The 22,649-nt window shown below is 42.0% G+C and overlaps 1 protein-coding gene across 2 annotated transcripts in view; it reads right to left on the minus strand.

The window, feature by feature from the left end:
* LOC126483609 (CD109 antigen) overlaps positions 1–22,649 on the minus strand; it is an 847,818-nt gene that overhangs the window by 88,553 nt on the left and 736,616 nt on the right. For both annotated transcript variants that reach the window (XM_050106646.1, XM_050106647.1), the window contains 2 exons: positions 16,769–16,948; positions 4,025–4,205 (listed from right to left, as the gene is read on the minus strand). In XM_050106646.1, the coding sequence (XP_049962603.1) occupies positions 4,025–4,205; positions 16,769–16,948 (361 nt within the window). The remainder of the gene's footprint in view (positions 1–4,024; positions 4,206–16,768; positions 16,949–22,649) is intronic.

Genomic DNA, 22,649 nt, shown 5'->3' on the forward strand with positions numbered 1-22,649 from the left:
CGCAACCAACGGTTGCTTCATCAGGAAAGAGGGAAGGAGAGGGAAAGACGAAAGGATGTGGGTTTTAAAGGAGAGGGTAAGGAGTCATTCCAATCCCGGGAGCGGAAAGACTTACCTTAGGGGGAAAAAAGGACGGGTATACACTCTCGCACACACACACACACACACACACACACACACACATATCCATCCACACATATACAGACACAAGCAGACATATTAATCAGCGATGGTTTTGGGGTTATTGCTGTACACCTTGTCTTTAACACAGCCACACAAAATGGAGTCACATGTGTTCTGATCTGGAGAATATGGCGGCCACTCGAGGTCTCTGGTACCCCAGAGCCATATATATACATATATTTTTCTTTTTTAATTTATATTTTCGGGTGAAAAACTGCGGAATTTGTTGCGGAATGTCATGGAATATTCCCAATTCAGCACCTTTAGTTTGATGAAGTTTCAGCAGGTGGCAGTGCTACACGTAGCCTTTAAAGTGGCATCTGTACAGGAAATGCATTCCAAGCAGACAGCTGTCATTCAGTTTCTTTTGGCGGAAAACCGGAGTGGCAATGATATTCATAGGTGCTTGCAGAATGACTATGGAGACCTGGCAGTGAACAAAAAAAGCACAGTCAGTCACTGGACGAGGCATCTGGCATCATCACAATAAGGTCATGACCAATCTCCCTTGTAATGGCTGGTCGCACGCAGTTGTCACTCCTGCTACATGGGAACATGCAGTCACTCGTTTGAGTGATCAACAGATCACAATCAGACACCTCGGTACTCAATTAGACGTGTCCATTGGTAGTGCTGGCATACCTGTCCACCAGTTGGGACAATCAAAGGTGTGTGCCTGATGGGTTCCTCGTCTCCAGACAGAAGACTCTAAACAGTAACGAATGACCTTATGTGCAGAATTGCTTGCATGTTACAAGGCTGATCATGGCAATTTTTTGTTGAACACTGTCACAGATGATGAAACACGGTTCATCACTTCGAACTGGAAACAAAACAGCAATTCTTAGATTGGTGCCACACCACATCTCCTCCAAGAAATAGTTCAAAGCCACACCCCCACCCAGTGAAGTCATGGCAATAGTCTTTTGGGACTCGTGAGAGGTTATTCTCTTTGATGTCTTCCCTCACGGTGCAATGATCAACTCTGAACAGGATGTGGATCATGGTAGGGTTATTAATCCAGCCTGACATCGGCCCCAACATCGACCAGTAGAGAGGCACCCACGTGTTCATACAGGCCCTCCCAGCAAGGTGGCATAAGACCATCACATAAAATGTGACATAATGTTGGAAAATAGGGTTTTGTTGCCAAAAGAGTTGGGAATAATATGGTGTATGAAATCTTGGATGAAACCAATCTGCTTTCATAAAAAGATGGTGTTGCATTACTTATTAAATGGACCCTTGCAGTAAGAATTATTGACTTCTTTGGATGTTCTTCTCTAGGCTTTCTAGCTTTCATCAGCTTTTCTAAGACAGCTACAACAAAACGTCATTGTTTAAGGTATATGGTGACAGTTACTGAACTATATGAAAAAAACATAAATTAGTTACAAATTATGTCGTGCACACACTCTGTTCAATATGTAAATGTCACTATAGATGTTCGGATTTAGGTAATGACATGTTCAATATGCCTGCCATCATTGGCAATGATGTGACACAGATGAATAGCGAAATTCTGCATGACCCGCTGAAGTGTTGGAAGGTCGATGCTGTCGATGACCTCCTGAATAACTGTTTTCAGCTCATTGCTGTACACCTTGTCTTTAACACAGCCACACAAAATGGAGTCGCATGTGTTCTGATCTGGAGAATATGGCGGCCACTCGAGGTCTCTGGTACCCCAGAGCCAGAATGCAGTCCCCAAAGTGCTCCTCCAGGACATAAAACACTATCCTGCTTCCATGGGCTCGAGCTCTGTCTTGCATGAACCACACCTTGTTGAAATCTGGGTCATGTTGGATAATGCGGCTGAAATCATCTACCAAAACCTTCACGTACTGTTCAGTAGTCACCAGGCTATCAAGGAATGTCGCACCGATTATTCCGTGACTGCACATTACTACATTCACCCGTTGAGGATGACAAGACTTCTCAATCGCGAAATGCGGATTCTCAGTCCCCCAAAAGCACCAATTTTGCTTACTGACGAACCCATCCAAATGAAAGTCACTAAACCAAACAAGGCATGTGTACAAATGCGCATACTAATGCCCATCATGCCCGCAGCCAACCGTGCAGTTCGGACGTCCTAACACAAACCATTCAGAAGTTACTACAATTTTATTTCATATAGGTCGGTATTGTCACACTGTATGAAGTACATTCTGTATAGAAGAAAATGTTCTGAAAAAGTGTCACAAGACATTCTTTTAGTAACTAATCTGATATAACGATGACATACCTGAATAGTGGATTTGTAACTGAATCCAAAAACATGCATGGAGACTGTGTGTTCTCAGCCATTTCGTTCATGAAGTCCAAATTTAAATAGGGTGTTCAGTTCCTTTAAACTGATTTAAATGTCAACAAGATCACAAAATAACTGAAAACCTCATCATTCTAAGCTAGATCAGTTTACTAAACTTTGATCATATGGCATACCTGATCATTGTTTTTAACAAATGTGTTACAATGAATTTTGTCGTTTACATCCTCATATCACTGTTATAAGCAAGAAGAATGAATGAAGATTAAGGTTTGAAATCCCATCAAGAGCATGTTATACGCAATTTAAATGTTTAGCTATAGAAGTGTATAATGAATGAGGAAAGATGAACTCTGACCTTATAGATGAAGCATTTACTGCCAGACAGACATGTAAGAAGCATTGAAGTCCTGTCTGGTAAAAATGGGTTTTCGTGGAACATTACTAGTGCGGCAAACTTTGAGGCAGTGACATAGCAACTTTTACATGATGATGTTTCTTTCACTAATGTAGGGCCGAGTGTTAAGACGGTTTAGGCTGCCTGGAATTGGTAGAAATTTTCTTAGAAACAGCATGTTTGCTGGAACACTCAGCAACTTTCACTGCTGTAGCTGTCAGAGATTAAGTACTCCTTGATTCATTCTATCAACTACTCACAACTGTCCCTCAAAAAAGCAACTTCAGTTGTGATTATGCAAAGGATGTGTAAACTCCTTCCATCTGTGTATCAGTTTTAACCTTGACTAATAATTTGAATTAAGCCCAAAACAAATGTACTGTATCTGCTCTGACATGTGTTTAAGCTCATACACTCATGGGAAACAAAAATAAAGATATAAAGAAAGAAAAGAAGGGAAGGGAAGGGAAGGGAAGGAGAGAGAGAGAGAGAGAGAGAGAGAGAGAGAGAGAGAGAGATCTGTAACTCTACTTAAACTAACTGTAAAATTTAAGTCTTCAGTATATTTCCAGAGCCCTCCATACAAAATCAAGAAACTCCAAAATACAATTTGATATTGCAGAAACAGAAAACAAAAGCAATTCGCTACTTCTTTCCAGTAGATACTGACAGCCATCTGAAATCAGAACAGAATAAATTTGCTGGATATGAATAACTTGGTGTTAGCTGTATTAGGTACAGATGTTCTGCCTGTTGGTGACATATGAAAATTTGTGTCAGACCAAGACCCAAACCCGGGGTCGCATTTCCATTAAGCTGTCCGTGCAGGACAGCATTACATATGGAAGTTTCGATAAGACTGGCGGGTGTGCGTGAATAGCCTAAAGGTAAGGTGGCTGCTCAGAATTAGTGGGGAATCCAGGTTCAGGTCCTGATCCAGCACAAATTTTGATGTCATCACTAGATAGTACATCCATGCCTTATACAATTGACACCAAGTTATTTGCATTCAGCGAATTTATTTTGATTTATTTTTGTTTTTGTATTGTCGCTACAATGTTGTATCTCACCATGAGACATGCTGTTCATTCTTGTCAACATTTTCCCCACCAGCTATTCTCAGTTCGAGTTGTAAAATGCACCACAAACAGGAGAGACGAATAAAAACATACCTTCAGTAGCAGGGCCTCTGGAATGCCTTCTTTGACATCTTTGCTGTCAGCACTTAGCTCAACTCCGTCCCTCTGGATGGAGGCGCGCACTGTGAGCGGCTGCTGAGCCTGCAGCACGTTGACTGCCACCATGTACACTTGGCCCGGTCGAACCATTCTACTTGCAATTACAAAGTATGTCCTGAAAATAATCATTCTTCTGTAATTAACTGTAAAATACAAACACGCAAAAGTTTAAATACACACGTCCTTCAGATATTTTATATATTTTCTGCCATGTCATGGTATATACATGAAGTGAATGGCATATATACAAGTGTGCTTCTACACAACTGTAAAATATGTACTTTGTGAAACTTTGTATCAACAGTGTTCTGGCAGGTGCAAGTTCTGCTATGTATACTACTGTATACAGTTTACGATGTAGGTATGTTTCTCATCATGTGTGTCTCCTTTTACACTCAGTTCCTTTAGAAAAAGGCATAATGCCCAAACATACAATGAAGAAATAAAATAAATATTTTGTGGTCAAGACTGGAGTTTGATCATAAGTGCAGAACATGACCACAATGTCTCGAAGTTTATATGCAATAAGTATCCAGAATATTCAAAATTTGCTTATTTGGATATATGCATGACTATAGGATAGCAGGTTGAAAAGAAGCAGCACAGGTTACTCTATGCTTGCAAATACTTGAAATCATAGTGTCGACCAACAAGTATTCCAAAAACAATTCTCATGTGGAATCCAGTTAGCACTTTTGCCAAATGACATCCTGAAAATCAAAGATCAAGTAGTCGGTTGAGCCAGTATTTCTTGACTTCAGAAAAACATTTAACTCAGTAGTAGATATAGGATTATTATCAACAGACAAGTATATGAAATATCAAACAAAATTTATCATTGGAGTCGGGATTTCTTGGTACAGAGGATGCAGTGCATTATCTTGGATACGGAATGATGAGCAGTGCTCTCCCTCGACGATTTTTACCCTCCACACTTCCCTCCAAAACTAAATTGGTGATCCCTTGATGCCTCATAATATGTCCTACCAACCGATCCCTTCTTTCAGTCAGGTTGTGCCACAAATTCCTCTTATCTCCAATTCTAATCAGAACTTCCTCATTATTTACGTGATATACCCATCAGCATTCTTCTGTAGCACCACATTTCGATAGCTTTTATTCTCTTCTTGTCTAAACTAGTTATTGTCCATGTTTCACTTCCAAACACGGCTAGACTCCATATAAATACTTTCAGAAACGTCTTCCTGACACTTAAATCTATACTGGATGTTTACAAATTTCTGTTCTTTAGAAACGCTTTCCTTGCCATCGCCAGTCTACATTTTATATCCTCTCTACTTCGATCGTCAGTTATTTTGCTTACCAAATAGTAAAACTCATTTACTACCTTAAGTGTCCCATTTCCTAATCTAATTCCCTCAGCATCACCTGATTTAATATGACAACATTCCATTATCCTCGTCTTGCTTTTGTTGATGTTCATCTTAAATCCTCCTTTCAAGACACTGTCCATTCCGTTCAACTGCTCTTCCAAGTCCTTTGCTGTCTCTGACCGAATTACAATGCCACTGGCGTACCTCAAAATTTTTATTTCTTCTCCATGGATTTTAATACCTACTCTGAACTTTTCTTTCGTTTCCTTTACTGCTTCCTCAATATACAGATTGAATAGCATCGGGGATAGGCTACAATCCTGTCTCACTTCCTTCACAACCACTGCTTCCCTTTCCATGCCCCTCGACTCTTACAACTGCCATCTGGTTTCTGTACAAACTGTAAATAGCCTTTCGCTCCTTCTATTTTACCCCTGCCACCTTCAGAATTTGAAAGAGAGTATTCCAGTCAACATTGTCAAAAGCTTTCTCTAAGTCTACAAATGCTAGAAACGTAGGTTTGCCTTTCCTTAATCTATCTTCTACGGTTAGTCGTTGGGTCAGTATTGCCTCACATGTTCCAATATTTCTATGGAATCCAAACTAATCTTCCCCGAGGTCGGCTTCTACCAGTTTTTCCATTCATCTGTAAAGAATTCACATTAGTATTTTGCAGTCGCGACTTATTTATCTGATAATCCGGTAATTTTCACACCTGTCAACATCTGCTTTCTTTCGGATTGGAATTATTACATTCTTCTTGAAGTCTAAGGCTATTTTGCCTTTCTCATACATCTTGCTCACCAGATGGTAGAGTTTTGTCAGGGCTGGCTCTCTCAAGGCTATCAGCAGTTCTAATGGAATGCTGTCTACTCCGGGAGCCTTGTTTCGACTTACGTCTTTCAGTGCTCTGTCAAATTCTTTACGCAGTATCATACCTCCCATTTCATCTTCATCTACGTCCTCTTCCATTTCCATAATATTGCCCTCAAGTACATCGCCCTTGCATAGACCGTCTATTTACTCTTTCCACCTTTCTGCTTTCCCTTTTTTGCTTAGAACTTGTTTTCCATCTGAGCTCTTGATGTTCATACGCGTTATCCTCTTTTCTCCAAAGGCCTCTTTAATTTTCCTGTAGGCGGTATCTATCTTACCCCTAGTGATATATGCCTCTACATCCTTACATTTCTGCTCTAGCCATCCCTGCTTAGTCATTTGCACTTCCTGTCGATCTCATTTTTGAGACGTTTGTATTCCTTTTTGCCGGCTTCATTTACTGCATTTTTATATTTTCTCCTTTTATCAATTAAATTCAATATCTCTTCTGTTACCCAAGGTTTTCTACTAGCCTTCGTCTTTTTACCTACCTGATCCTCTGCTGCGTTCACTAATTCATCTGTCAAGGCTACCCATTCTTCTTCTAATGTACTGCTTTCCCCAGTTCTTGTCAATCGTTCTCTAATGCTCTCCCTGAAACTCTCTACAACCTCTGGGTGTTTCAGTTTATCCAGGTCCCATCTCTTTAAATTACTAACTTTTTGGAGTTTCTTCTGTTTTCATCTACAGTTCATAACCAATAAATTGTGGTCAGAGTCCAAATCTGACCCTGGAAATGTCTTACGATTTAAAACCTGGTTCCTAAATCTTTGTCTTACTACTATATATTATATCTGAAACCTTCCTGTGTCTCCAGGCCTCTTCCACGTATACACCCTCCTTTCATGATTCTTAAACCAAGTGTTAGCTATGATGCTCTGTGCAAAATTCTACCAGGCGGTTTCCTCCTTCATTCCTTACCCCCATTCCATATTCACCCACTACATTTCCTTCTCTTCGTTTTCCCACTATCGAATTCCAGTCCCCCATGATTATTAAATTTTCGCCTCCCTTCACTATCTGAATAATTTCTTTTATCTCATCTGCGGAGCTTTTGGCGTAAGTAACGAAAATCATCTGATGACTTAATTGTTATTTTGTAAATCTTACATTTAACATCATTCATCCCCATTAATGTTGGAGGAAGGCAATGGCAAACCACCTCCGCTAGGACCTTGCCTAGTCAGCGGTGCGGGTCTACCGCATCGTCCCCTACGCTCCTCGGAGTATGGGACCTCATCATCATCATCACATTTAACAATGTATTCAACTGTTTAGATGTATATAAAAGCAAGCGCCGCATGAGTCACGGGAGTCAGTAAGGAAGAGGCATGTAAAAGACAGACTGTCAGAGTCAGTGAGTGAGTCTGCATTATTGCCTTTTGGAAGCTGTATGTGTGAGACTCTTTCAGAGGCTGTCAGACTAGAAATGTGTATCTCATCAATGTACACCCAAATCGGTGACAAGAAAAGTGATATACTCTACGTTTTGTTTAGAAATTAGTACATGAGTATTGTCGAGCACTGGGACTTCCTGAAGCGACAACCCCCAAGGATATCAAAGTAAAGTATCTCATCACATGGAGCACGTAAGTTAACATACGAACTTTTATTAACTGTGATTGAAATTTCCCAGTTTTCACTTGTGAATGATGGAGAACCAAACTATTAAATTGCTCCGGTAGTAAGAGAAACACTTCACTATTACCACTGTCCAATTATAGACAGAACTACAGAAACTGTATATTTTATTCACGCTCAGCCCCAGTGGTAATTAAAATGCTTCCCTTCTCTCACATATTGTATTTACAAATTACCCTTCACCGAAGTTTGGCTGTCGCGTTAGCACAGTGCATAGTGTTAAATTGTTATCCTGTATGGTACAGTCGATCGTGGTGTACCGACCAATTTACTTTACCTTATAGGGTTCCTTATCTCACTCGTAAAAACAGAACCCTTATAGAATCACTTTATTTGCCCGTATGTTTGTGTGTCCGACAGTTAAAAAACCCGTTTCTCAGGAATGGGTAGACGTTTCAAGTTGCAATAATGCCACACATAAATGTCTCCGGCCCTTTGGTTGTGTAAAAAATTGAAGCTTCTAAGTCAGTGCAAAGAAAAGATACAGCCATTTATGTCACATATCTTTATGCTCACACATAGTAAACGTAAAGAAAGAAATCAGAAAACTGTATATTGATGGCACACGAAACGAAATTTCTTTTCTCATTTTTATCCAACTTAAAACATCCTTGAAAGTCTTGGAATTCCTGGGATCAATGTCGATACCAAGCAAAACTCATCGAGATTCTTGATTCATCGGATGAACGATATCTCCCCCATAATTAAGTTTGCATGAGTCCTTCTCGCAAAATGGTTCAAATGGATCTAAGCACTATGAGACTTAACATCGGAGGTCATCAGTCCCCTAGAACTTAGAACTACTTAAACCTAACTAACCTAAGGACATCACACACATCCATGCCCGAGGCAGGATTCGAACCTGCGGCTGTAGCAGCAGCGCGGTTCCGGACTGAAGCGCCTAGAACCCCTCGTCCACAGCGGCCAGCTCCTTCTAGCATCTGGGCAATTTGTTATTAGCTGAGTCATCAAATATCGAAACAAAAGAACAAAAAAATACACCAAAAACTTAGGAAAGAGTGGCTTAGAAGTAAACCATTGAAAGATTGGCTTGTTGAGATCCCCGCCGATCCGCCTAGTGCGGTTATGACAATGTAATTAATTTGCCAATTTAATTTATTGTACATTGCAAAAAGCATGTAAAAGCTGAAGTACCCTGTTCTGCTCAGGAGCAGTTGAAACTAGAATCACAGGCAGTTAGGCAATGCAATGAATTTTCTGTAGCAGAAGCAGCTTTAAGTTTATTTGTGGTTAACTGTTACATAAAAAGATCTGTGGATCATCTTAAAGGTGCTGACCATGTCTTTTAGAAGTAATAATAATCATAATAATAATAATATATGGAATGACGATGACAAAAAATTCTTTATAAGTTATTAGCGCATTGAAATTTTGTTATTAGGAGGGTAAATAAGAGTAATGAGCATTTAGCGGGATGTTAGCCCTCAGTTTAACGGAATACATTTTCCTGTCACCCTGTTCACATGGCATTCCCAAAACCGGATTTCGTAAACCGATTTCCCTATACCGCTTCTGGATAGTTATGTAAACCTTTCAAAATCTATTCCGGAAATCCGCTTCTAGGTGCCGGTTTTCCAAATCCGCAATCGATTTTCGCTCCCGTGTAAACGCAATCGGTTTTGAAAAGTGTTTGGCCTGCAAAGTTACGTCTTGTTTTCAAAATATTCGATTAATACGGACTTTTTGTACAGTGAAGGAGAAGTATAAATATGACACTGAGGACGAAGCTATCTATCTGTAATATTTAACTGAAGAGAAATAAACGATTTTGAAGAGAAATAACGATTGTGTTGACTGATTCAGAAACTCCACCAGTTGTGGGCTAGCAAATCCGCTTCAGACTCCTACATGTAAACACGAAAGCGAACAGACTTCTACATGTAAACACGACAGCGAAAACCGGTTTCCGAAATTCGGTTTTCGTCTTCCGGAAGATGCCTCACATGTAAACGGAATGTGTGTTGGCAACGATGGCCATGGTTCGTCAGTCCTGGTTGAGATTTTGTGACGATAAATCAGTGGCTGTCTTTTTTAGAATAAATAAGTAAAAGATAAATTCCAATGTGTCGGTTAGGTCGTTTAATATTTGTGTTGATAATGCTCGATGCGGATTCCACACATGTTTCAAAAAGAGACGACTATTTAGTTTTGAACAGCATCGAAAAATTTTCAAATTCTGCAACCTTGTGCTCGCACCATAATATTAAGGTTGAACCGTGTCGTTTGCGACGGTTCCTGTTTTTCCCTTGGTTTACTCCCGTTTGGAGTTTCCGCGCTCTCCTAGAGGGCGTTGTGGAGCCTCCGCGAGCTCGCTGCTAGCGCGCCGTGCCTAGGGCGGACGACCGCTCTGCAGCGGGACGCTCGGTCCCTCTATGCCAAGTGTGGATGGGCCCAAAAACCCAGGGCGTGAGGACACACAAGAGGCCGTAAATCTATGGACAACGTTTGGTCTCCGTTGATGGGCTGGGGAAGCTATGAAGTCCGCCTGCGGCTGCCAATAACCTCCGGAAAGTGGTGTCGTCACTGAAAGTAAGAGTTTTCATCTAGTTAGCCCAACGGCCGTCGTCTGTCGGGGCCAATCTCCCTATGTTGTGGGAGCTATAAATAACTGTGTGGCAACGTTTCTCCGCTTCGAGTTTGTGGTCGGAAATTGCCTTGCGTGTTTGTTACTGCTCCCTTGCATGATCGTTGATCGTTCATTTGAACGCCATACTGACTTAAGGCGCGCGTCGCAAAAAAAAAATCTTTGGCTGTGGACCTTCTGCAAACCGTTGTTTTCCCATGGACGGCGTAGATCACTGTTTGGATAAGCACGTTGTAAAATGTTAAATAACCTTGTACTGTCTGGCGGAGAGATAGAGGTAATTAATTTTATGGATGTCTGAAATGCGAGGTTATGTTAATGTTAGCCAATATCTGTTGTTTTAGTACGTGGGCATATTTAACTTTAGTCGTTATTGTGTGTATATTCTTGTGTTAAGGAGTTTAGTCCCCGTGGCATTTTTAAGTGCTCTATTTAATTATATTTAAGGTAGTGCTAGAGTTTCTATTTGGTACTCCGCCTAGCCATGACTGATGGTTGCTCGGTCTGTCTGAAATGTTGGGCCTATTGCGTAGAGACTGTTGTTGACTTGCTCTCCTCAGCTCCGAAGTCCCGTATTGATACTTCGGCGGTAGTTCTGCTGGAATCTCATTTTCAGAAGTTACCAAATCTTGTGAGCACAAATAAAGCTACCTTTGCCTCTTTAATTTTCGTCCGCTGGCCAACAAGTTTTGGTTAGTGATTAAAAATCGCCAACTGGTCTTCCAGTTCGGGTAAATGTTTCCTCCTCCTGGCGGAGCCATCCTCTTTCCTGAGCCACGCTGGGGTTGAGTTGCCAGAGTGTATTGCTGCGCAATGTTCCAGGAGAATGAAATAAGAGGTTAGTTACCTACTCCGCCGTTATGCCCAAGAAAGGCGAATTAGAGTCGTTCTGGTTAACCTAAGTATTGTACACTATTAAGATAGTTCTAGGCTTGGAGAAATTGCTGTTTGGTAAAATTTAGCCTTCTGTGTCCGTAATCCGGCGTATTCCACGATCCAACATTGCTGTAGAACTGAAAGATTTGGTTTTGATAAATGTGCTGAGACGTGACTTTTATTTGCTATTGATAACTGCTTTAAATGAATCTTCTTTAATTTGTGGTTATAATTCTTAATGGTGTAACATTTAATACACGTCTGATTGTCCCCTATGTCACCTACTGACTTCAGAGGCTGAAAAGGTGACCCTTGCTCAAGTTTATGGGACTTTATTAACTGTTCTTTGTTGTTTATGGTGTTAACAATGTTAAAAAGGACTAATTTTAGATTCCTATTGTTTGTTAAATAATTATTAAGTTAAATAGCAAATATAAGAGTGCAAATATTCTCTCGTTGTTACACTTGCTGGTTCTGTGGTTTACACTGAAGGGTGTGACAAACGCAAAATCTAAAATGAAGCTTTGGGGCGAATTAATCCTTTCCCTTATCATTACCGTTAAAGATAACTGATGGTTCGTCGCTTGTTATTGAAAATTGTTGGGAAAATAGTTTGATTGACCCCGCAGAAAGAGTACATCAAAGGTAACATACATCCGAACTTCTGCCCTATGACTAGATGTACAGGGTGTTTCAAAATGGATTTTTCAACTTTGAAAACTCACATAAATTAATTCATGATACCTACAGAGGTGATTGTAGTTTAAATTTGTAGGGAAATACATCAAGTTTTGTCTCGCGTAGTTCGCTACTGCCGAATCGCACTGTAAGGAGCGCCAGTGGGTGTTGGGTTAAAAATGGCTGCCTTCACTGGGCCCGCACGTGCTAGCTGTGTATTTTGGATTGAAGAATCGAATTCGGCGACAGCAGTTCAGCATAATTTCCGTACGAAGTACGCTAAAGATCCTCCTAGTAGACCAACAATTTGAGTGGCATAAATGTTCTGTAGAAACAGGGTGCTCGGTAAGACATGGGACACCATCAGATCGTCCAAGCACATCTGATGACGTCCTTGAGCGAGTGAGATAACGTTTTGTCAACAGCCCAACGAAATCGACCTGGCAAGCTTCTCGCGAACTACAAACCCCACATAGGACTGTTGAGAAACAGTGTGATTTGAAACCGTACAGACTGACGATCGTACAAGCAAAAAATACAGTGATAAAACTGCTCGCAAGAACTGTGCGAATATGTTAAATCGATTACATAAGGATGAATATTTCTTGAACAAAATCATCTTTTCTGACGAGTCGACTTTTCACTTAAGTGGGAAGGTTGCACACAATTGGTTCAAATGGCTCTGAGCACAATGGGACTCAACTGCTGCGGTCATTAGTCCCCTAGAACTTAGAACTAGTTAAACCTAACTAACCTAAGGACATCACAAACATCCATGCCCAAGGCAGGATTCGAACCTGCGACCGTAGCGGTCTTGCGGTTCCAGACTGCAGCGCCTTTAACCGCACGGCCACTTCGGCCGGCAAGGTTGCACACACAACTCTAGGATGTGGGACAGTGAAAATCCACATCAAACATTGCAACATGTTCGTGATAGCTGAACGTTTTTTGGACACTGAGCAAGAACAAAGTGTACCGCCTCCTTTTTCTTCGTGAGAGAACCATCAATGGGGTAGTGTACCTCGATATGTTACAACAATTTTTGATACCACAGGTCAACGAGGATGACCAAGAACGAAGTGTTCACTTCATGGAAGGTGGGAGCACCACCCCACCACCTGGCTGACGTCAGAGATTTTCTCAGTGACCGCTTTCCAGGTCAGTGGATTGGCCGTGATGCAGCAATTGCATGGCCCCCACGATCCCCAGACGACACACCACTCTATTTTTTCCTATTGGGATTCATCAAGGATGGGTAGATCACATAGCTAATGAGGTGTTGAATAGAATTGGGGAGAAGAGGAGTTGTGGCGCAACTTGACTAGAAGGAGGGATCGGTTGGTAGGGCATGTTCTGGGGCATCAAGGGATCACCAATTTAGTACTGGAGGACAGCGTGGAGGGTAAAAATCGTAGAGGGAGAACAAGGGATGAATACACTAAGCAGATTCAGGAGGAGATAGGTTGCAGTAGGTACTGGGAGATGAAGAAGCTTGCACATGATAAGATCAGCATGGAGAGCTGCATCAAACCAGTCCCAGGACTGAAAACAACCACCGTGTTTGTACCTCATGTGCCGGCTTCTCTACCTGAACTTAAAGCAAGTATTTATGCCGCCACTGAGCAAGTTACACCTGCAATGCTACAGCGAGTTTGGGAAGAAACTGACTTCCGATGGGATGTGTGCAGGATAACCAACGGATGTAACATACACCTTTAGTTTAAGGTAAAAAAAAAAACTGTCTCCCCCTACAAAATAATTCTAAACCCAGCTCTATACCTTATTTCAATAAATTTATATGAATTTTTCATGTTGTTAAGTCCATTTTGAAACACCATGCATAGTTAGACAAGATCCTCTAATGGAAATTCAGCCAAACAGGCACTACAATCATTTACTCATGAGAGTGCGGCCGGTCGGAGTCCGGTTAAAAATATTTTGGGAGTGTCGGTCGTGGATGTGAAGTGTCTTAAATACATCCGTTTAAGAGGGAAAGAGAAAGTAAATTGTGCTGCTGACACGTATAGCCGTCGTCTCAAGCAGCAGGAAAGTGTCTGCTGAGCCCAACATCACCGACGGATCACCTTCGGCAGAGTGATAAACTCTGACTCCACGTGACACTGCACAGAACCGGAATTCAGTTGAGGAATTTGGTGAAATCGAAGTGATCAGAACTTCACACATTTCCTTACCTCGTCAGCCAAATATTGGCGATGAGAAATACCTCCGAGTTTGCCAACCTTCTCAAAAATTTTAGAAAAAGTAATGTACAATCGGCTTTATAACCATCTTATCTCAAATAACATACTGTCAAAGTCACAGTTCGGATTTCTAAAGGGTTCTGGTGTTGAGATGGCTATCTACACCTACAGTGAAAATGTGCTTAACTCATTAGACAAAAAATTTCAGGCAACTGGTAGATTTTGTGATCTGTCAAAGGCATTTGACTGTGTAAATCACAATATCCTTTTAACTAAATTAGAATATTATGTGTAATGGGAAATGCTGCAAAATGGTTCAAATCTTATATATCTCGCTGCAAACAAAGGGTGTTGTTCGGAAAGAGACACATATCAAGCTATCAGGCATCATCCAACTGGGAACTAATTACATGTGGGGGTCCCATTTTATGGCCCTTACTTTTTCTTGTGTGTATCAATGACCTTTCATCAGTAACATTACCAGACGCCAAGTCCGTTTTGTTTGCCGATGATACAAACATTGCAATAAATAGCAAATCACGTGTAGTCTTAGAAAGATCGGCTAATAAAATATTTGTGGACACTAATCACTGGTTCCTACCCAATTCTTTGTCACTATACGCCTAACATACGATGACAACCAGATAGAAGAAGTGAACAGTGTTAAATTCTTGGGATTACAGCTTGATAATAAATTCAACTGGGTGGAGCACACCACAGAACTGCTGAAGCGTCTTAACAAATCTGTGTTTGCAATGCGAATTTTGTCAGACATAGGTGATATAAAAATGAAAAAGCTGGCATACTATGCTTACTTTCATTCCATAATGTCAAAAATGGCTCTGAGCACTATGGGACTTAACATCTATGGTCATCAGTCCCCTAGAACTTAGAACTACTTAAACCTAACTAACCTAAGGACATCACACAACACCCAGTCATCACGAGGCAGAGAAAATCCCTGACCCCGCCGGGAATCGAACCCGGCCCCGGGAAGCGAGAACGCTACCGCACGACCACGAGCTGCGGACATCCATAATGTCATATGGGGTTATTTTTTGTGGCAATTCAACAAGCCAAGCTAAAGTTTTCCGGGCACAAAAACGCGCAGTGAGTGTTACATGTGGTGTGAACTCAAGAACATCCTTCAGAAGCCTGTTTAGGGAACTAGGGATACTAACTACTGCTTCCCAATATAGTTATTCCTTAATGAAATTTGTCATTAAAAATATCAATTTTTCAAACCAACAGCTTAATTCATGGAATCAATAGCAGAAATAAGAATCTTCACAAGGATTTAAAGTCATTTAGTCTTGTACAACATTTTAGTTTCTTCCAACTACGCTCAATCGAGCACGTTATCATGATTTCACAGGGGATACTCTACCTGTGCAGCTAGAACATGTGCCTTTACAAGAACGACACAACATGTGGTTCATGCACGATGGAGCTCCTGCACATTTCAGTCGCAGTGTTCGTACGCTTCTCAACAACAGATTCGGTGACCGATGGATTGGTAGAGGCGGACCAATTCCATGGCCTCCACGCTATCCTGACCTCAACCCTCTTGACTTTCATTTATGGGGGCATTTGAAAGCTCTTGTCTACGCAACCCCGGTACCAAATGCAGAGACTCTTCGTGCTCGTATTGTGGACGGCTGTGATACAATACGCCATTCTCCAGGGATGCATCAAGGATTCCATGAGACGGAGGGTGGATGCATGTATCCTCGCTAACGGAGGACATTTTGAACATTTCCTGTAACAGTGTTTGAAGTCGCGCTGGTACGTTCTGTTGCTGTGTGTTTCCATTCCATGATTAATGTGATTTGAAGAGAAGTAATAAAATGAGCTCAAACATGGAAAGTAAGCGTTTCCGGACACATGTCCACATAACATATTTTCTTTCGTTGTGTGTGAGGAATGTTTCCTGAAAGTTTGGCCGTACCTTTTTGTAACACCCTGTATATATAATCTAACTTCTGCACAATTTCAGTGCAGTAATGTGTTCATTGTACATAAGTATTATAGTAGTTGTATTACACTTTATTACCTTATTAATAAATAAATGAATAAACACAGTTTTATTTTAAATTCAGTGCATTCGTATTTGTACAATGATTCTTTCATATAGTATTCATTTAAAAAAATGACGATCATTCCACTTGGGACCTGTGGAATGGTACATTACCTTATTTGTTTGAGTTGTAAATATTTGTCATGTATTATTGTTTCTCTGACATGTTCTACATCCTGGAGGACCTCCTCACTACAGATCAATTGGAATGAAAGTAAATCTAATCTCTAGTCTAATCGAGCACCGCTGCGCTCGCACAAGTTAGCAACCTCTGCTACAGAGGTGGGTCACGGCAATAATAAAGACATGCAAAAGTATAACAGCGACCGAGTACGAGACTCTGCAGTCATCAAAGAAAACAGGCAGGCGCAGTGCCGCGCGACCACTTACGCCTCGTGTATGATGACGTTGCTGGCGGAGTCCCAGGGCTGTTGCCCTCGGGGCCAGTCGCCCCCCTGCTGCGGCTGCCACGGCGGCAGCGCGGGGGTGGTGGAGGTGTCCTGGGCCCGCGCCGCCCCACACGCCGCCAGCAGCAGAGCCAGCGCCGCCCACATCGCGCCAGCTGCCGTCCTGCAACACGGCGCGGAACACACTGAGTATAATTCCGAAATTACGCGCATCATTTCTTTGCAGATATCTTACTGATGTTTTGCCGCAGTGTCACCTCCCTTTACTGCACCGATAGCTAGAAAATTGCTTGCTATTCCTTCAGATGCCAATACAGTCTCCGTCAAAAAGAAAGGACAAGAAAAAAACAGCAGAAGCAACTTCTGGTTTGCTTTATTTCACAAATTTTTTAAGCCAAACAGCAATCAAATGCTGTAATAATACCGTCTAACACTTGCAAAATTCTCAATCTATAAACATGACGGATCAAAACCTTTCTAGAGCTAATCCTATATTTTACTGCATTTTTAATGAGGTGACTAGAAAATACAAGGAAAAAGGAATGATCAATTAACACAGCTCGGCCACAAACTGTCCCTGAGCACTATGGGACTTAACAAAAAAATGGCTCTGAGCACTATGGGACTTGACATCTATGGCCATCAGTCCTCTAGAACTTAGAACTACTTAAACCTAACTGACCTAAGGACATCACACACATCCATGCCCGAGGCAGGATTCGAACCTGCGACCTTAGCGGTCGCGAGGTTCCAGACTGTAGCGCCTAGAACCGCTCGGCCACCCCGGCTGGCACGGTAGAAGAGCTTTGTCAAAAATGTAGTTATGTTTTGTAAAATCTTAGACTATGTACTGGGGTACAATTACAGAGGACGATTAGGCCTGTATTACACTCCATACATCTGTACAAGCTGGGACTATGCTCCAACTTCTTTAAAAAGTACCATACAAGTACCCCAGTACATAGTCTAAGATTTTACAAAACATAGCTACATTTTTGACAAAGCTCTTCTACCGTGCCGCCCGGGGTGACCGAGCGGTTCTAGGCGCTACAGTCTGGAACACCGCGACCGCTAAGGTCGCAGGTTCGAATCCTGCCTCGGGTATGGATGTGTGTGATGCCCTTAGGTTAGTTAGGTTTAAGTAGTTCTAAGTGACTGATGACCTCAGAAGTTAAGTCCCATAGTGCTCAGAGCCATTTGAACCATTTTTTAGAACCGCTCGGCCACACCAGCCGGCAGCAGTCAACATCAACTACGCACTTCTGCGGACGACTGTGTAACATAAATTGATAAAATTCAAAACCATCGTTCATTACGCCTCGGACAAGTGTGTCCCGAACAAGTTTTTAAGGGATGAGAAGACCCATTGTTTAACAGTCGTGTTAGAAAGTTTCTACCGAAGCAAAGAGAGCATCGCATATGTAAGCGAAGTCGAAGCCTAGCTGACAAACGAAAGCTCAACGACGCGGAAATGAGAGCAATGCGAAAAGCGTTTGAAAGTAAGATTTTGCCAACCAATCTGACAAAACGGTAAGTAGGTTTGGGCTTATGTAAACTCAGGAAGCACAGCAGAAACCTCCTATTCAGTCGCTCAGTGAGCAAATTGGCACGGAGAGGGAAGGTGATAGAAAAAGGCGGATATATTGAATTTTGTCTTCCGAAACTGTTTCACCACGGAAGATCGCAACGCGATTCTTCCTTTCAATCATCACACGAACGCCGGAACGGCAGATACTGATTTATGCGACTGCGAAATAGGAAAGCAACAACAATCGCTTAATAGCGGAAAGGCATCTGGAACAAGCGAGATATCTGTACGATTCTACAGAGATTATGCGAAATAATTTCCTCCCTTGCTGGCAACAATTTATCACACATCGCTGGAGCAACGGAAGGTACCTAGCGACTGGAAAAAAGTGCAGGCCATTGCCGTTTCCAAGTAGGTCATAGGACAGAGGCATATAATTATACGCGTATATCGCTAAAGTTAATCTGTAGTAGAATTATGGCACATGTTTTATGCTCACGTGTTACGACATTTTGGGAGAACGAAAATCTCCTCTATAACAGTGGTGGTAAGTTTCCTATGGGAACAAACTACTGAGGTAATCGGTCCCTAGGCTTACACACTACTTAATCCAACTTTAACTTACGCTAAGGACGACACACACCCATGCCCGAAGGAATATCGAATATACTGCTTCCCCCTACTTATACCTTCCGAGGAGATAACGAATGTAAAATTAGAGAGATTCGAGCGCGCACGTAGACTTTCCAGCAGTCTTTCTTCCCGCGAACCATACGCGACTGGAACAGGAAAGGGAGGAAATGACAGTGGCACGTAAACTGCCCTCCACCACACTCCGTTCGGAGGCTTGCGGAGTATAAATGTAGATAATGTGAGTGCTATTGACAAGGGATTTCAGATCGATTCCGTATTTCTGGAAGGCTTTTGACACTGTTCCACACAAGCGGCTTGTAGTGAAATTGCGTGCTTATGGAATATCATCTCAGTTATGACTGGATTTGTGATTTCCTGTCAGAGGTCACAGTTCGTAGTAACTGACGGAAAGTCATCGAGTAAAACAGAAGTGATTTCTGGCGTTTCCCAAGGTAGTGTTATAGGCCCTTTGCTGTTCCTTATCTATATAAACGATTTGGGAGACTATCTGAATGGTGCGAAAATTGTCAGTTGACCCTAAATAACGAAAAGTGTGAGGTCATCGACATGAGTGCTAAAAGGAATTCGTTAAACTTCCGTTACACGATAAATCAGTCTCATCCAAAAGCCGTAAATTCGACTAAATATCTAGGTATTACAATTACGGAACAACTTAAGTTGGAAGGAACACACAGAAAATATTGTGGGGTAGGCTAACCAAAGACTACGTTTTATTGGCAGGACACTTGGAAAATGTGACAGATCCAAGGAGACTGCCTATATTACGCTCGTCCGTTCTGTTTTAGTATACTGCTGCACGGTGTGGGATCCTTACCAGATACGACTAACGGAGTACATCGTAAAAGTTCAAAGAAGGGCAGAACGTTTTGTATTACCACGAAATATGGGAGAGGGTGTCACAGAAATGATACAGGATTTGGCCTGGACAACATTAAAAGAAAGGCGATTTTTGTTCCGACGGAATCTTATCACGAAATTCCAATCACCAACTTTCTGCTTCGAATGCGAAAATATTTTGTTGACACCGACCTACATAGAGAGGAACGATCACCACAAAGTAAGAAATCAGAGCTCCTACGGAAAGATATAGATGTTCGTTCTTCCAGCACGCTATACGATATTGGAATAGAGAATTGTGAAGGTGGTTCTATGAACCCTCTGCCAAGCACTTAAATGTGATTTGCAGAGTATAGATGTAGATGTAGACGACTCGAACCTCCCACGGGGAGAGCCGCGCGAACCGTGGCAAGGCGTCCCAGACCACGCGGCTCTCTATGATAGTGAACATGGGTCTTGGGGAAACCCTTTACACTGACAAAAATCACCGTACTATTCCTGATTGAATATGGTGTTGCTGTAATATTATCTGGCGAAATACTTGCGTCTCCATACGTAATTTCTTGTACTGATTCAGTTGTATCCACACTTCATATGGGACTTTCAGCTGCAGCTAACTGTGAAGCTAATTTTGATAATAGGGAATTCTAAAATGAAATTTCTGTACTTTTAATTGCGTTGGGTGGAACCCGAAATTATCTTCGGCATTCAAAGGCGCATTGCTCCTTTTCCCTTTCCATCCATTCTGTGATCATACTTTATAAAAAGGGCTCATAAAGATAGCCTAGGTTTCCCCCCCCCCCCCCCCCCCCTCTTCAACTTTCGTGTTTACACTTAATATCTGATTTCTTATTCACGATTATTAGTTCAAAAGTACTCAGATTACATTTCATTTCGGTTATTTCTCTAAGGCAAATTAAGAAATAAGTAGTTCACTGATAGGTTAGTTCAGGTGCACCATGAGCCTACAGCTTGTCTAGAAGATAATAAAGCTGACCTTCGCGCTCGCATAAAAGCCAATAGGAGCCACAGTCCTCAGGGACACATTCGGGCTTCAGCAAATACCGATTTTCGGCCTGTAATGGTTTTACTGCCTTACCCTTTCATCGGGGTAGGTTGTAAAGCGACAAACAAAAATCTCACCCTTTTCCAGCTACTCACTCACACATTTCTATAAAATGACGGTACCGTCAGTCTTTTGGCGATCTGTCAGTATCGGCAACGCGAACACGCTCTCGAAGACGCCGTTGCCCCCTCCTCTCCTCTCAGCTCGCACGCTCGAGCGGCAGACGTGTAAACACGCAGCGCAGCTCTGCTCTGATGAGGAATGCGATTTCGCGGTCTATCTTCCTGCAACGACCGACGGCAGAGCACTAATTACGGAGGCGAAATTCTGAAGGCAACAGCCTGTTTTCCTGTCACTGCGCATCTGCTGCTGATAACGATGAGGAATTCTGACGCCTCAGACATGACGTAAAGGGTTTCGTCTAATTAGAGTAGTCATAACAACCTCTGATTAATTAAGGTGCTGAAATTTTGTGCGTAAACCGAGTTGCCTAAAGGGGAGGGCTATTTCTGCAGTCTGTTTTCCAATAACCAATCTGTTTTTCGTTTCGAAGAGAATATGAAAAATAGAGGAAGTTTTTTCATTCTTTTTACCCGATGATATAATCCGCAAATGTAAATTCGGAATACACCAACTTAAGAACGTTAAACGGAAACATAGCAGTAAACGTAGGAAAGAGTGTGCGAACGAAATAAGCTAAAATTTTGGGGGAAAATACTGTTTGTGTAACTCCAAAAATTCTTCCTCGCTCACAAGTCAGTCATGAAGTTCCGCTCTGCTATATATTTCCCTTACGTTTATAAGCAATTCTTGATGTGAGAAATTTTGAGGTGGAAGAGATTAGTGTTTAACGTCCCGTCGACAACGAGGTCATTAGAGACGTAGCACAAACTCGGATTAGGGAAGGATGGGGAAGGAAAGCGGCCGTGCCCTTTCAAAGGAACCAAACCGGAATTTGCCTTAAGTGATTTAAGATAATCACGGAAAACCTAAATCTGGATGGACGGATGCGGCTTTGAACCGCCGTCCTCCCGAATGCGAGTCCAGCGTGCTAACCACTGCGCCACCCCGCTCGGTGAGACATTCTGAGTGCTGTCAGTTTTACTGGTGACTGAGAGTGGACTTCAGTTTCTTGAAGAAAGATAAATCCGTTCTGATAAAGATCTTCAATACGAGGACGTGCTGAAAAATAATGCCTCCCAATTTTTTTTAGTGAACACACAGCTTTTTAAATAAAACTTTACTAACATTCTACATCTGTATTTTTCATGTCTACATACTTATTTCTCAACAGTTACCACGGAGACGATCACATTCCTCCCAAAGAGAGACCAGTTTGTTGATACCGTCACTTTTGACTTTGTTGACGCAGACGCAACCTCACCTCTGCTTGTACTGTTTCATCGCATAGTGAGTTTCTCAAAGATGAAACTTGTATGGGGTCATGCCGGGACTGTGTGGAGGATGATCGATGACAGAACGGAAGACGTCGGATTGTTGCAGACGTTTATACAATCATCACCGCACACAGCTGTCATTCTTCCATGGATTTCAAGTGGAGGCACGTTTTCTGCGGTTATAGACTAGACTGCAGCACGCCGTTTCTCATGCACCGACGTAAGTTAAGTTACACACCGCCGCGTTACACGTTCAATTCGGAGCCCTCTAGCGGCAGATGGTCGCAACCTGCATCAGCAAAGCGGGAAAGTCGACAGAGTAATATGCACGACGTCTAGTACCTCAACCGACATTGAAAACAGGATAAGAACTTCGAAGGCA

This window comes from Schistocerca serialis, chromosome 6, assembly GCF_023864345.2.
Source record: "Schistocerca serialis cubense isolate TAMUIC-IGC-003099 chromosome 6, iqSchSeri2.2, whole genome shotgun sequence".
Taxonomy (NCBI): Eukaryota; Metazoa; Arthropoda; class Insecta; order Orthoptera; family Acrididae; genus Schistocerca; species Schistocerca serialis.